A 13,166-nucleotide genomic window follows, 5' to 3' on the forward strand; every position below is an offset into this window, starting at 1 on the left:
TTTTATACTTTACAATTTCTTTTATATTTGTTATTACAATAAAATTTTCTTATGTAATTTTTACAGCATTATACATGTTTTGACATTCTTTGTATAAAGGCCAATTTAATTTTCTATTAGTCGGAATGTTATTACAAAGTATGTTAAATAAAATTTACTACAAATAATGTTTTATACAATGAATACTTAGGAAAATATAAGTGCATAATATTAAAAGTTTTTGATTCATATAATAAAAGTATTTTAAAATATAAAAAGTAATTTTATCATGACTAATAGAAAATCTAAACTGACAAATTCGCACAATTCAAAAAATAAAGTAAAAATGATCACTTCTTTCACGTAAGTATAAAATACAATAGAACTCATTCCTGCATAATAAATATGACACGTAACAAAACTATTTCATTTTTCAATAAATTAATACAAATTAGATTTAGGAAACTTTCTAGAAATAGTAACATATATGACTGTTGTTTAATGAATTATAAATTTTAATACCATTAGATCGATTCATAACTTTTTCATTTTTTCCAACACATACAAAGCAATGTATCAAACTTAGAGTATAGTTTCTGGAGTGGCAACTACTTCATTTAGCAGTTTATAATAATATTTTTGATCTTGTGTACGCGATATGATACGCCTGCTGTATTTTTGATATAAAATACTCTTTAATAATAAAATAAAATATGAGATCAAGAAGATCATTTATACATAATTTAAAGAGAGCAATTAAATCACATCAAGTGTTACATCTACTAATTATGTATTTTTGTAGATAACGAATGACATCATCAATATTTTTTTTCTATCTGTTTTCACTCAGCACTGAAAACAAAGTATTTTAGAATAATATCGTTATAAAAGTAACATTAAATGCTGAAATCTGATTGACACGAGCGTGTATTTTTTTTTTTTTCTTTTTTTTGTCTTACTTTCGATAAAATATTTATTGCCTGTCAGTATTTTAACAATCTTTTCAATGAATTTAAATGGAATTCATAAAAATTTCACTTCGTGTATTACACGATTTTCACCCATTCTCCCGAGAGTTTGAGCTACTCGATAGTAATTATTAACATTAAACCTAATATTTCCTTAATTAAAAACATTTTCATTTACACAAAGAAGTAATATGACACTTTATAATATCATACGAATGCACTCCGATCACCATCAAAATTCTCAAAACACATTCATTCATAATATAATTAAAAAATATTATCGTATACGTTATAAAAATGAACAGACAATATTGAATGGAAATCTTTGACGCGAACAGGAATAATTGTACGAATGAAGATTATAGTTAACAAATAAATGATAAAAAAGAATTGTACTCGATATTATTGTTGAGAAATAACAGCATTTTACGTTAATTTTTTCGAATACAATTCGTTTTCTGTGAGAATAATTTACAATTATCAATAGGGTTGAGCCAATAAAATCTCGATCATAGTAAATAATTTGTTAAATAATATTTAAAAACATAGCGTTTGCATTATAATGATGAATAAAATTCGACTTTAAAAATATGTTTTCGCTTTGCATACGATTTTATGGAGGTATAACTTTATTATAACAAACACAGTGGGATTCAACATAGGACATTGGCCCAATCCTATGAAATGTGCGCAATTATTGCCCACTTTCAATTCATCCTCATGTATTATCTTTTTTTTTTTTTTCTTCTATTCTATATCACAGTATGAAAAATGCCACATGAATTTGACACGTAATATAATCAGTACATTATCATTCGGTATAAACGCTGCACACTTATTCACAATTTTTAAACCAGATATCGTAACTACTTAGTATATAGATATTTATATATATATATATATTTTCATGCCTCTTGAAAATAAATTCTGTTCTTTATTCCGTATGTATCAAATCGATATATTATTACCGTATTACTTTATATATATAAATAGGGGGTGGTACCTACCATCATTCAAAAAATGGTGTGTAGGTATTTGAACCCACTGTGTGACAGCCTACCGAGATGCGATTAAATCCATTTTCTTCATCAATCAGCTTTTTTGCTTTTTTAACGTACACAACACGTTCTTATAGTTGTCATACCTCTATATTCATGACTCAATAGGACGATTAAATTGAGCAGCTAAACGACGTTTGCTTGTGGTAAATACTGTAACAAAAAAACACACCTATTATTTTCAATATAATATACAAATTACACGAAGTAATAATAAATTACTAAAAAACTACTAACACTGATTTGTGGGAGTACTGTGTTTTTCTTTATCATTGTCGCCTTCCGTGTTATTGCTATCAGTTTCATTACTCTGAAGGGGCACTTCTTCCATAGAATTACTGATAATCCTCTCTTGCTTGTCCGTAAAATCCTCAGTATTTATAATATTTTCCGAAGACACGATCTTTTTAGGAGTTAAGGACAACGAAGGAAGCGGTAATTCAGACGGATGTGGAGCAACGACGATGTTACGCTTAGAGGAAAAGAAAGGAGAAGTACGTGGATTTAAAGGATTTGCTGCAGCAGGTAATAAATTTTTGGTTGGCGATAGTAAGTTGGAGGTACTATTGTCGGATATAATTTGATTCCAGGAAGGAGGTAAAGTTAACGGAGGAACCTATTAACATGGAAAAAGACAATGAAATTTTGACTTCTATCACTAATAAATAATATTATAAGAACAATTACCTGTACACTTACCTGTACATGGGTAGTATGCACATCCTCTGGATATGTAAATTTCGTTGGAGTCATCCAAACTGATGATTCCCACTGATTTTTATTTAATTCTCCCTATGATTTGTTATTATTATACTATTAGATTAAGGGCACACATGAAAAATCAATATTTTGTTGATTAAATCAAAGGTACCTCAGGTGGTGAATCTGGTTTAGGAGGTGGAGGTGGAAAACCATGCGGTATAATTGGTGTTCGTAGCAAACTTTTGAGGAAACTTTCGCTTCCATTTTCTTGCAATGTCCAATTTACCAATTGATCTTCCGAAGATGATGTTTTCCACGATTTATCAGATTTTTTGGACCACAGATTGTTTTTATCTATCTGTTTCCAGGAACTCTGATTCTCGACTATTTGTTCTGTCCATTTTGCGCGTTCCTCTAACGAAATTGAATTACTTGAAGCATTAACACGAGAAGATGAATCGCTTTCAAACGATTCATTGCTAGAATCTGTGTCACGATACGATGATGTAGATGCGTACGATGGTGGTAAAGGCATACCGACAGCTACTCAAGAGAAAAATCAAATGATACAATCTTTATAACATATTTTCTTTACAAAACAATTACGAAAAAATCTTTCACATACCAGCAATTTTTTTATTCAGATAGATGATGTTCTTTTTTCGTCGTGATAGTTTTATCGTTACCGTACAAGGTAGTGCTTGCAAAAGTGCAAAAACTGTTTGAAATCCGTATTCTGCGGGTCTACAGATGGTACCGATAGTGGACAAATATGCAGCTTCAAATTGCGAAACTTTTAATGCACCACCATAATTCATCATTACACGATATAAATTGCAGGCAAAACAATGTAACGAAGTAAGTTCTATGAACTGTTCGTTGTTCACTGTTGTAAACTGAAATCATACATTTATAGTTTTGCTTGATTCTTATAAAAAATATGTACAGTAAATAAAAATTATAACTTACTCGAACCACGTTAGACAAATTTTGTTTCAGTTCATCTATATTACATTGTTTTAAATAATGCTGAGCATATAATTGTTGAAACTCTTTAAGTGGCATTTTATGTTGTGGTTTATCCATCAGCAATCGACGGCATTGCAAAATTAATTGTTGTAAGTGAGATTTATCTACCATCACAACTACAGGTCCAGTTGCTAGATATATAATCTACAAGAGTGATAAATTATGAATTATAATATAGTACAATCATAAATTTCAATATTTGTTTTTTATACCTTTACAGTATCTCCAAGTTTTTGCATAAGCTGCAATACGGATGTGCAATCAAATAATTCTGGTTTCAATGCGTAACCAAATTGACGTAAAAAATTCTGTGCAATATTCGAGACGTTAACACAACCCTTTGAACGAGTAATTAATTTGGATATCTGTTCGGAAAGTACACAAAGACCTTCCTTTTCTGTTAAAGAAATTTGCCTTTCTCCAGAATTATCATCTTCGATCTTAACTACATCCGGTACAGCTTCGAACAATTCGATTAATTTGGTAAAACCATAATCTGATACACGACACTGATGGCCGAAGTGATGATGATAGGATGGGACAAATTTATTAAATTGCATTCTACACTGAGGCGCGTGTCGTAATATTTCTATAACCTAAATAAATCATGAAAATGTTTTTGCATTAATAGATATAGTTAATTTTCTAAAATATTTTTAATGGGTTTATATTTGACCTCTACAGCAAATTGTTTTGTTCGTTCCATCTCTTCCGGAGTTTGTTCTCGTTTAGGAATGGCTATCATTTTATCCCCTCCATTGATCGTAGTAACGACAACAGTATTTTCTGATACTTCACTAAGAATGTCTTCGATCTCACATACTCCATAGTCCACGATATCCCATGTTTTAGCTGTGAAACATATGCTTATCTTGTATATTCATAATTATGTGAGTAATTATCTAAAATTACAAAAAAATCTCTACCTAACACTCTAGTACAAATACTTGGAAATTCTGAAAGTGCTACTTGTTTGCTAGCTTTAGATTTTAAGACCCTTAACAAGTCAGATGTAAAACGACGCACTTGTGCACGATGGGATAACGTAACCACGCGTCTGTTTCCTTCACCCATTACCTAGAATAAATAATTAAAACTGCATTGATCATCATACAATTTACCTTTAATAAATTCAATTTTTTTCCCATACTTGTACGGTATGAGTAAGTGCTTCTAATAAATCAATTAATTTGGTGAATCCGTAATCAGCGACTCTACATTGTCTTCCAAAATGATGGTGATATGCTGGTATAAATCTGTTGAATGGCAACTGGCAGTGTGGAGCAGTTTTCAGAAGATCGACTAATTCACGACTGAAAAGTGCTAATTGATTTGCAAGTGGAGGGCTCACACATTTATTCTCTGAAGAGGAAAATGGTATACCAATGATTGAAAATTAATTGTTGATTAATTTATTTCTTTACTGTTTAAAAATTTTACCTTCATGGTTAGTTTCGTTAATTTTATTGCCGGTCCAAATAAGGTACTTTACGCTACCCATACCCTGTTTCAGCTCAACACAAGATAGGCAAGACACTAAATGTTCTAAAGGTACTCCATTTTCAGCTACCTGTAATTTCTCCTTAAATTCAGCCTCATAACAATTTGGTAAACTGAAATTAATTTGTTATGAACGAAACTGTTAGATGAATCAATTTAATGGAATTTAAAAAATATTTATAGTAAAATACCTAGGCAATGGCAAAGATCCATTATGCGTAGTTAATAATTGATGTATACGTGGATCGAGAACTTTTAAAGAAATTTTTACATTAGGAAGCGACGCCACTTTTTGTTCAGCCCATCCTTTGTCAGACCATGGTTTAAGAGTATGAATAGTGCAATATGGTAACTCTACTTGTTCCTCCTAAAAATTATACATATACACGTTTATGCTTGATATATAATTTATACGTTTGTATATCACATATTTATCATATTATTTCAGAATAATTTTCAACGCTTCAAATAATCGTCACAGCTTCTCGACAGTAAAAGGAACAATAATTCTACTTTCATTGGAAAAGCTCAAACTCGGCTTTATATCCGTCATCACAAATGTAAAGTTTAACATATATAACATATATAACATATATTAACACGATATAACGATACAGAATTTAAAATACCTGTGTTGTATTATTAAAACATGGTGATGGAGTATTTCTGTGATCCGGATTAAGAGAAACCATTCTACCACTAGGATCTTCCGTAATAATACAAACATCTTTCATTTTGTACAATTCAGAAACACTGATGGAAATCATGAAACGACTCTCGTACATCTCTCGAAACTTAAAGAGAGGAAGTTTATGACCAGGTACTTCTTGCAGTAGCATTACGATTTGCGCTCGCACAACCTGAGGACTTGCTCTGCCACTATGAGCATATGATATTAAAATACGCTTATATCCTACTTTACGACGATGTAATTGAGAAATTGCATATTGTGCGTCTGACAAAGAAGGTACTTTGACACTTGCGGCAAAGTTGCCATCAGACTGTGTAAAAATAGAGACGTTTAATACCTAAAAATCAGTATAAATGTAAGTTGAAAACATTGATATTCATAATAGCATAATTGTACAAGCAAATAATAACCTACCATCACATGTTCCATAAAAATTGAGGCAAGCATATGTCTCATTTTTTTGGGATTAATACTTTGGTCTAAGTTGGTTACTTGTAATTCAATAGGTGTGCATGTATCATTGTTTGTTAATGTGCCATTGTGATTGTTTATTGGATTGAAGAATTTCTAATATATTAATAAATGAACTGTTATCATTACAGTTTTATAAAATAATATAAAAAAGGTGAAAGAAAACAAATATACCTCAACTTCTTCACTTTCCGTATCACTTGGATGATAAGGTGAAGTATGGTTACTTTGTTGATTCATCGTTTGTACTGTATTTTCATAAGGTGAAGGTGTCCTAGTACTACGTACAGACACATTCTGCTAATTTTTAAAGGAAAAGAAAAATTACAATAATCTAGTTCAATTTTCTTCCTCCACGTTTTAAATTAGTTTATACCTGTCCATTCCACTGATTTCGTTCTCGTGATTGTAAATCACACATCGGAGACGGACTCCGGCGTTTGAAATTCGATTGAGAATGTGTTCCATTGAAACTCGTAGAAGTATTCAAAGAAGGATGTTGTTGCCTTGATCCAGTCCACTCTGAAGGTTGTACATAAGAAGTGTGCGTTCCCCTGATGCGCCTTAAACCCTCAGGAGTTCGAGAAGCTACATTATTTGTAACACCATTATCCCGAGCCTGCGGGATGTGAATTCTTCTACTAAGCACTTTGGTTTTTTCCACCTTGTAGTTAGTGATTATTAATTAATGTAAATTTAAAAAAATTATATGATACGTCTTTCATAAAATTAAGATTCATATGAAAAATGATATACCTTATATTGTTCTTCCCACATATGACCAATTTGCTGGGAACCAGAGATTTGCCAGAATAATGGAGATTGGACCCTTGCAAGTTCATTGTAAGTTCTATTAAAACCTACATTACTATTATTCGAATATGGCCTACCAACAAAAATAGTTGGCTGTGGAACAATTCTGTAATAATAAATTCAAAGTACTCTTAATTCTTGCAATATTCATAATAATGTTTATTATTTTCTTCCAAGTTAAATCAGATAAGATCAAAGCTTCTTCAATTTCATAGCCTGAATCAAGCAAGGATAAAATCTACTCGCGACTCGAAGGCTCTTTCTCGGATTTACATCATTTTTTCAAAATTATAAATATCTGCATGATTATATAATTTTAAATTACCCCAGTGGCGTTGAAGCGGGAACATAATGGGCCGAATTCCATCCAGAATACGTTCCAATAACTGGCGATGATGACTGAAAATGTGGAATCTGAAGGGCTCTTCCACCCGTGATCGAAGCATTTGCACTGTACATTTGCCTCGGAGAACTTGTAACAATTTCTGACTCACTTGCAGCACGATTTCTGTGTTTAGAATTCCCTAAAATTACAAGAATATATTACTAATAAATATTATACATTTACATTTATCAGTACTATCACATTTATTACTTCAATGATAAATTTAAATCTTATGTAGCACATTACCGGGAGTTTTCTGAAAATTACACCCTTTTTCTTTCTGAAATTTTACAGAAATTTTTGAACCAAGGACAATCTTTCCATCCATACACTTCTGAGCTCTACAAAAAAAGTCACATTGTTATTAAACAAAGCTAACTGTAATTATAAGAGGCCAATACACAAGACAATCAACCCTGTCTATAAATGACCTTGAAGATTTTACTAAACATATTTCTGATATCAACTAAGATGTCAGTTGATTTTTCAAAGAAACTGTATGCATTTTATTTGATACATACACTTCATAGAAGTTTTCTATCTTCCAAAGTTATGATAATCAAATGATTATAATTACCAGATACATCAGCTTACCTTACATATAAATAAAATCATTGGATCATGTCAACATTGTAATATAGACAAATAAAATGATAAATAATAACAATATACCAAAAAATAATAACTTTTTAACACTAACTACTACCACAGACATAAACGAATTGTGTTATATAAATGAAAATTATGGTATTTCTACAGTGCCACTATGTTCGTTACATTGCTGTTCATTGTTTGAATTCTATCTTATTTATGTATTTATCCCTACCACTTCCAATGTCGTTTTTTTTTTCATTAATACTGAATAGACCAATAAAATGTCTGGTTAGGAACAATTCACTGACTACATTAAGGGCGGGTTATTCAAATATAAAATGAACCCTGATATTATTATTACTGACACTATAATTACAGTGAAATTATTGTTCACACCTTATACACACATGAAACATAATTTATGGAAGGATATAAACCGAACATATATATACAGTACCTGTCTGCAAGAGGTTTTGAAGTAAAGCGTATAATTGCAATATTTGATTCAATTTCCATTACTCGACCACCAAAGCTTTCAGACATTTGTTTAAGACAACGTTTAATGGATACAACATCTTGATCTTCAGGAAGGTTACTAACTAGAAGATCATAATTTGTAGTAACCTGAAAGGAACATGAATTTTACAAAATACTAGAAAACATGTATATACAAAAAAATTAGCATGCTAACATTTAACATTTACAAAAATCGTTCGTCCAACATTTAAATATATTTTACATACACATCCATATTACTACAAATACAAAATTGTTGATAATAACACTAATACATATAAATTGATATATGGAAATAAAAAGACTTATGACAATTATGATGAAACAGTTTATTATATAAAAGTAAGAATTTCAATTACAAAAATTACTTATAGGTCTGCGTGGCAGTGATTCCATAAGTTCTGAGAAATCATAATGCTCATTGGCACATAATATTAATGCTTCAGATGCATTTTTCATATGTAAAAGTATCACATGAATTTTCTTCCTATAACGTAAATCACTGAGATCAGCAGCAAAATTAATATCACCAGATATTAAAATTACAGCTGCTGGACTTCCATGAATATCAGCAAACCTTCTAATAGATTGTTTGAGTTTTTCATCAGCAGCATTTTTACATTCTCTAGCAACATGTATTAAATTAACCTAATAGACATAAGATACATATAAATGTACTGCTATATTAATAAAATATAATGCAATGAAATAATTAATATTTTTAGTAATATACTTATAGAATTTACCTGAGCATTGTTCAATTCTTTCACAACCTGATTACTCTCTTTACAAACATCACAAACTACAATAAATTCTGCTTCCCTGTAACCACCAAAAAATTTCTCTCTAATTACTTGTATTGCTGCCATGGCAGACCTTCCTTTTGGTACCTATAATAGTTGAAATTAATATTACATTTAATTAATATGATATTACACAATATAATTCAATAATGGATAATCATAAAATCTCATACTAACATGGCAATTTTCTATGTCCCAAAATACACCAACAGGTGGGAGATACGTTGGTAGAGATGAAAAATTAACTGGACTATCATGATATGAAAAGCGACAGTCATATTTATAATGACTGAGCAATGGTGAAACAGATGTCTTACTTTCAACTGTAAGGCCATCATTTTTACTATTAATGTCACACAATGGTTGTGATATGCTACTATCAACAATGCTGTGTGACGGAACTTTCTCTGCAGATAATAATTGTATTAACCTTTCATTTAGACCTTCGATTTCATCTTCTTCATTTGCACAAAGTGCATGATAATCTATGGTATCTTGGTCTGCCATGTGTCTTAGAGAATGTCATATAGTATTCCAATACAAATGCTACAAACAGAATGAAGCATATAATGAAATACAATTAAACGAAAAAATAAAACAAATAATTTTATTAAAATACATTACACATAACAAATTAAAGTAAAAGTAAATTCTAAAACAAAAAATAAAAATAAAAAGACGAATAAAACTATCATAAAATTTATAAATTTTGCTATTATGTTTTGTTATAATATTATATGTATATGTACGTTGTCATCAGCATATAACATTATCACATATCACAGAAAAATTGCATAAATGACATTCATAATGTGCAATGCAATATACAAAGAATCTTACGTTACCTAAAATATTAACCCATCATATAATCTAAAAAATTGTAGTCGGCTGTACAAGCATACAGGACATGGTGAAACGTAGAATAAACGCAATTTCTTAAAAAGTTTTCGAAAATATACAAAACAATCGGCAAATTGAAGTCACAAACGACACACGCAACGTACCGACTCGCAAATAAAATTCATACCACAAACAGGAAGCAAATACCGAGTAAAGCAGCATGCAACTATCAGATTTGCTACCTCTCCCGCTTCTTGTGCAGTGCACGACGCACACGCATTTTGCAGACTTAAATAGTAACTTTACTTTTTTAAGTCACTAGTTGTATCTACTATATAATTACATTTCATATTTTACGAATTTATTTCTCATTTAAACATCAATAGGCACTGTTAAATAAAATGAATTAAAAATTATACATTTATTTCATTATTATATCGTCTTAATAAACGTATTATCTATTATCACAATTATGATATTTACTTAATTACTACACAGGGTATAGTTAAAATATACGTAATGTGATATTTATAATAGAAGAATCTATTCTTTGTTTGAATTATTAATTGCATTTTTTTTTAATCTTTTCATTCTACCAACAGACGTCTGTAAATTTCTAAATCGAACTGCGATACAATGATTAAATTTTTTATATAGATAGTTGATATCGAGCATGATTGGTCAAATAAGTAGGCGCTAGAAAAATTAACGAAAATTATTTTTTTTTCGGATCTTGTTAAACTATATGCACAATGAAGTTACCGTCAAGTTTCTACCACTATTCCTCGGATTCCATGATCGTTGCTGCGCGGTGAGTTGTCCGAGTTATGGTCACTTCAAAAATTTCGATAATATGGCATCAATAGACGACGACTCGTTTCATGAAGTTAATTCGCATTTTGTTGATGCTGTGCAAAAGTCAGAATGGATTCCTTTGTCTCTTACTTTAGTCGAGTACCCCCAAGGCAAGTATTCTAAAATTTTTCAATAAAACGATCTATTTTCCGCTGTTTGATTATGTAAAAATTTCTATCGATAAATATACTTAACTGAAAAATATTTTGTTTAGTAAAGAAACGCTTTTAATAAAATTTTACGGATATGTTTTAACGAGATCTTTATATTTAATTGGTATATTTTTCAGTGTATTAAATAATTTTTGTTTACTATGAACTTCATGCATATGTTTAATAAGAATGCTTATTTTTAACTATCTTTATAACTTACCATTTTACTGAAAAATGTAATATTTAAAATTTTTAAGTACTGTGTTTATGTTAAAATCTTATTTAATTAATTAAGGTACTGAAAGAAATTTATCTAAATTTCCTTTGATTTGCAGGTGATTTGGTTGGAAAATTTTTAGCTCTAATAAGTTTAGTACCATTTGCTATTATAGCTGGTTTTATAACATTGATTCTTTTTAGAAGAGATTTACACACAGTAAGTAAGTAAAAATTTTGAATAAATTACACTTTTAATCTTATTATCTAAAATTGATTTTTTCCTTTTAGATTACATTTTTTAGCGGTGTTATAATTAATGAATGTGTCAATTTTATATTAAAACACACAATCTGTGAAGCAAGGCCAATGAGACGTGACAGTGTTTATGTTGAATATGGTATGCCCTCAATGCATGCACAATTTATGTGGTTTTTCACTGCATATACCACATTCTTCATATGTGTCAGGTAATATATTTGTTTTCTTAAAATGTACAAAGAAATTAAATTGTATTACATTTTGTATATTTATTTTGTATGCACTCATTTGCAGATTACATCACAATAATAATAGTAGCATTTCTGAAAGATTTTGGAGAATTACTATCATAGCCACTTGCATAATTATTGCTATTTTAGTGACATACAGTAGAGTTTATTTATTATACCACACTATTTCTCAAGTTCTATGTGGTACATTCATAGGTATTATATTGGGAACAGTATGGTTCATAATTACACATATAGTTCTTACACCAATTTTTCCTGTAATTGTTTCATGGTAAGTTGTTATTATAAAAATTTTAATTTGAGGGAGAAAAAATATTTACATATGGTATTGAATTTTTAGGCGGATATCAGAATATCTATTACTTCGTGATACAACATTAATTCCTAATATCCTTTGGTTTGAATATACAAATATTCGAACAGAGGCACGAGCGCGTTCAAGGAAACTTGTATCAATGAAGTCGCAATGACGCCTAATGTCCGGCCAATGGGCTGACACTAAATAGAACGTAAATGCTATAGAAAATCAATCTAACATCATTTCTTCAGCCAAATGAAACACGAAAGTTAGTGATTCATGTGGCTTGAAGGAATGACTATTAATAATTAATGGCATCAAATTTTGCCACTGATAATATATAATACACAAGGTATTAGTACAAATTTTGCATACGAATTTTCATGTTCTTACTGTCAAAACGTATACGTTTTGTCAATTAAGTTTTTATTAACTTTGCGTAAGTTATTTACGACGCATATCTGATAAGTAATATTATTTTTTGTTGGTTTTTATATCTTTACATTCTATCCTATAAAGACAAAATCTTATCTATAACTTTGTATACCGTGTTATACTTGATTTAAACAAAAAATCTAGTGCAATAATGTAATAAAATATATATGTAATTCTGTCACTAGGTTAGTGTGAATTTATACACTTTGTAATTAAATTGAATTATGTTCACATTTTAAGAGTAGTAAATTAATCACTATAGATTCTAAATTATTGCATCTTACATTTAGTTACAGTTGATAAATTGTTAATTTAACATTTTTAACATTTCTTTTTTATTATTAATTTT

At 29.8% G+C, this 13,166-nt stretch overlaps 2 protein-coding genes across 2 annotated transcripts; one reads left to right on the plus strand and one right to left on the minus strand.

Moving 5' to 3' along the window:
* Nucleotides 1–2,099: 2,099 nt before the first annotated feature.
* On the minus strand, nt 2,100–11,186 carry LOC108570654 (meiosis arrest female protein 1). Its single transcript, XM_017932546.1, has 24 exons — nt 11,112–11,186; nt 9,687–10,055; nt 9,453–9,596; nt 9,089–9,354; nt 8,648–8,830; nt 7,843–7,937; nt 7,537–7,735; nt 7,155–7,317; nt 6,775–7,062; nt 6,573–6,695; nt 6,342–6,494; nt 5,866–6,264; nt 5,428–5,603; nt 5,177–5,349; nt 4,887–5,098; nt 4,663–4,813; nt 4,413–4,588; nt 3,949–4,332; nt 3,677–3,880; nt 3,333–3,603; nt 2,877–3,253; nt 2,705–2,797; nt 2,243–2,621; nt 2,100–2,158 (listed from the first exon to the last, which is right to left on the minus strand). The coding sequence occupies exons 2-24, from the start codon at nt 10,014–10,016 to the stop codon at nt 2,100–2,102; spliced, it is 4,998 nt and encodes a 1,665-aa protein (XP_017788035.1). The 5' UTR covers nt 10,017–10,055; nt 11,112–11,186.
* LOC108570655 (dolichyldiphosphatase 1-like) lies at nt 11,120–12,572 on the plus strand. Its single transcript, XM_017932547.1, has 5 exons — nt 11,120–11,314; nt 11,692–11,792; nt 11,864–12,042; nt 12,128–12,355; nt 12,425–12,572. Exons 1-5 carry the CDS (start codon nt 11,203–11,205, stop codon nt 12,552–12,554), a joined length of 750 nt encoding a protein of 249 aa, XP_017788036.1. The 5' UTR covers nt 11,120–11,202; the 3' UTR covers nt 12,555–12,572.
* The last annotated feature ends 594 nt before the right edge of the window (nt 12,573–13,166 follow it).

Source organism: Habropoda laboriosa, unplaced genomic scaffold (assembly GCF_001263275.1).
Source record: "Habropoda laboriosa isolate 0110345459 unplaced genomic scaffold, ASM126327v1 scaffold101, whole genome shotgun sequence".
Lineage (NCBI taxonomy): Eukaryota > Metazoa > Arthropoda > Insecta > Hymenoptera > Apidae > Habropoda > Habropoda laboriosa.

Coding starts and splice junctions, on each gene's coding strand:
- LOC108570654 (XM_017932546.1), bottom strand. CDS start 10,016: ATGGCAGACCAAGATACCATAGATTATCATGCACTTTGTGCAAATGAA. Junction 7,318..7,536: donor CCCGCTTCAACGCCACTGGG/GTAATTTAAAAT, acceptor TTATTATTACAG/AATTGTTCCACAGCCAACTA. Junction 5,099..5,176: donor TAACGAAACTAACCATGAAG/GTAAAATTTTTA, acceptor TTTCCTCTTCAG/AGAATAAATGTGTGAGCCCT.
- LOC108570655 (XM_017932547.1), top strand. CDS start 11,203: ATGGCATCAATAGACGACGACTCGTTTCATGAAGTTAATTCGCATTTT. Junction 12,043..12,127: donor ACATTCTTCATATGTGTCAG/GTAATATATTTG, acceptor ACTCATTTGCAG/ATTACATCACAATAATAATA. Junction 12,356..12,424: donor TTTCCTGTAATTGTTTCATG/GTAAGTTGTTAT, acceptor TTGAATTTTTAG/GCGGATATCAGAATATCTAT.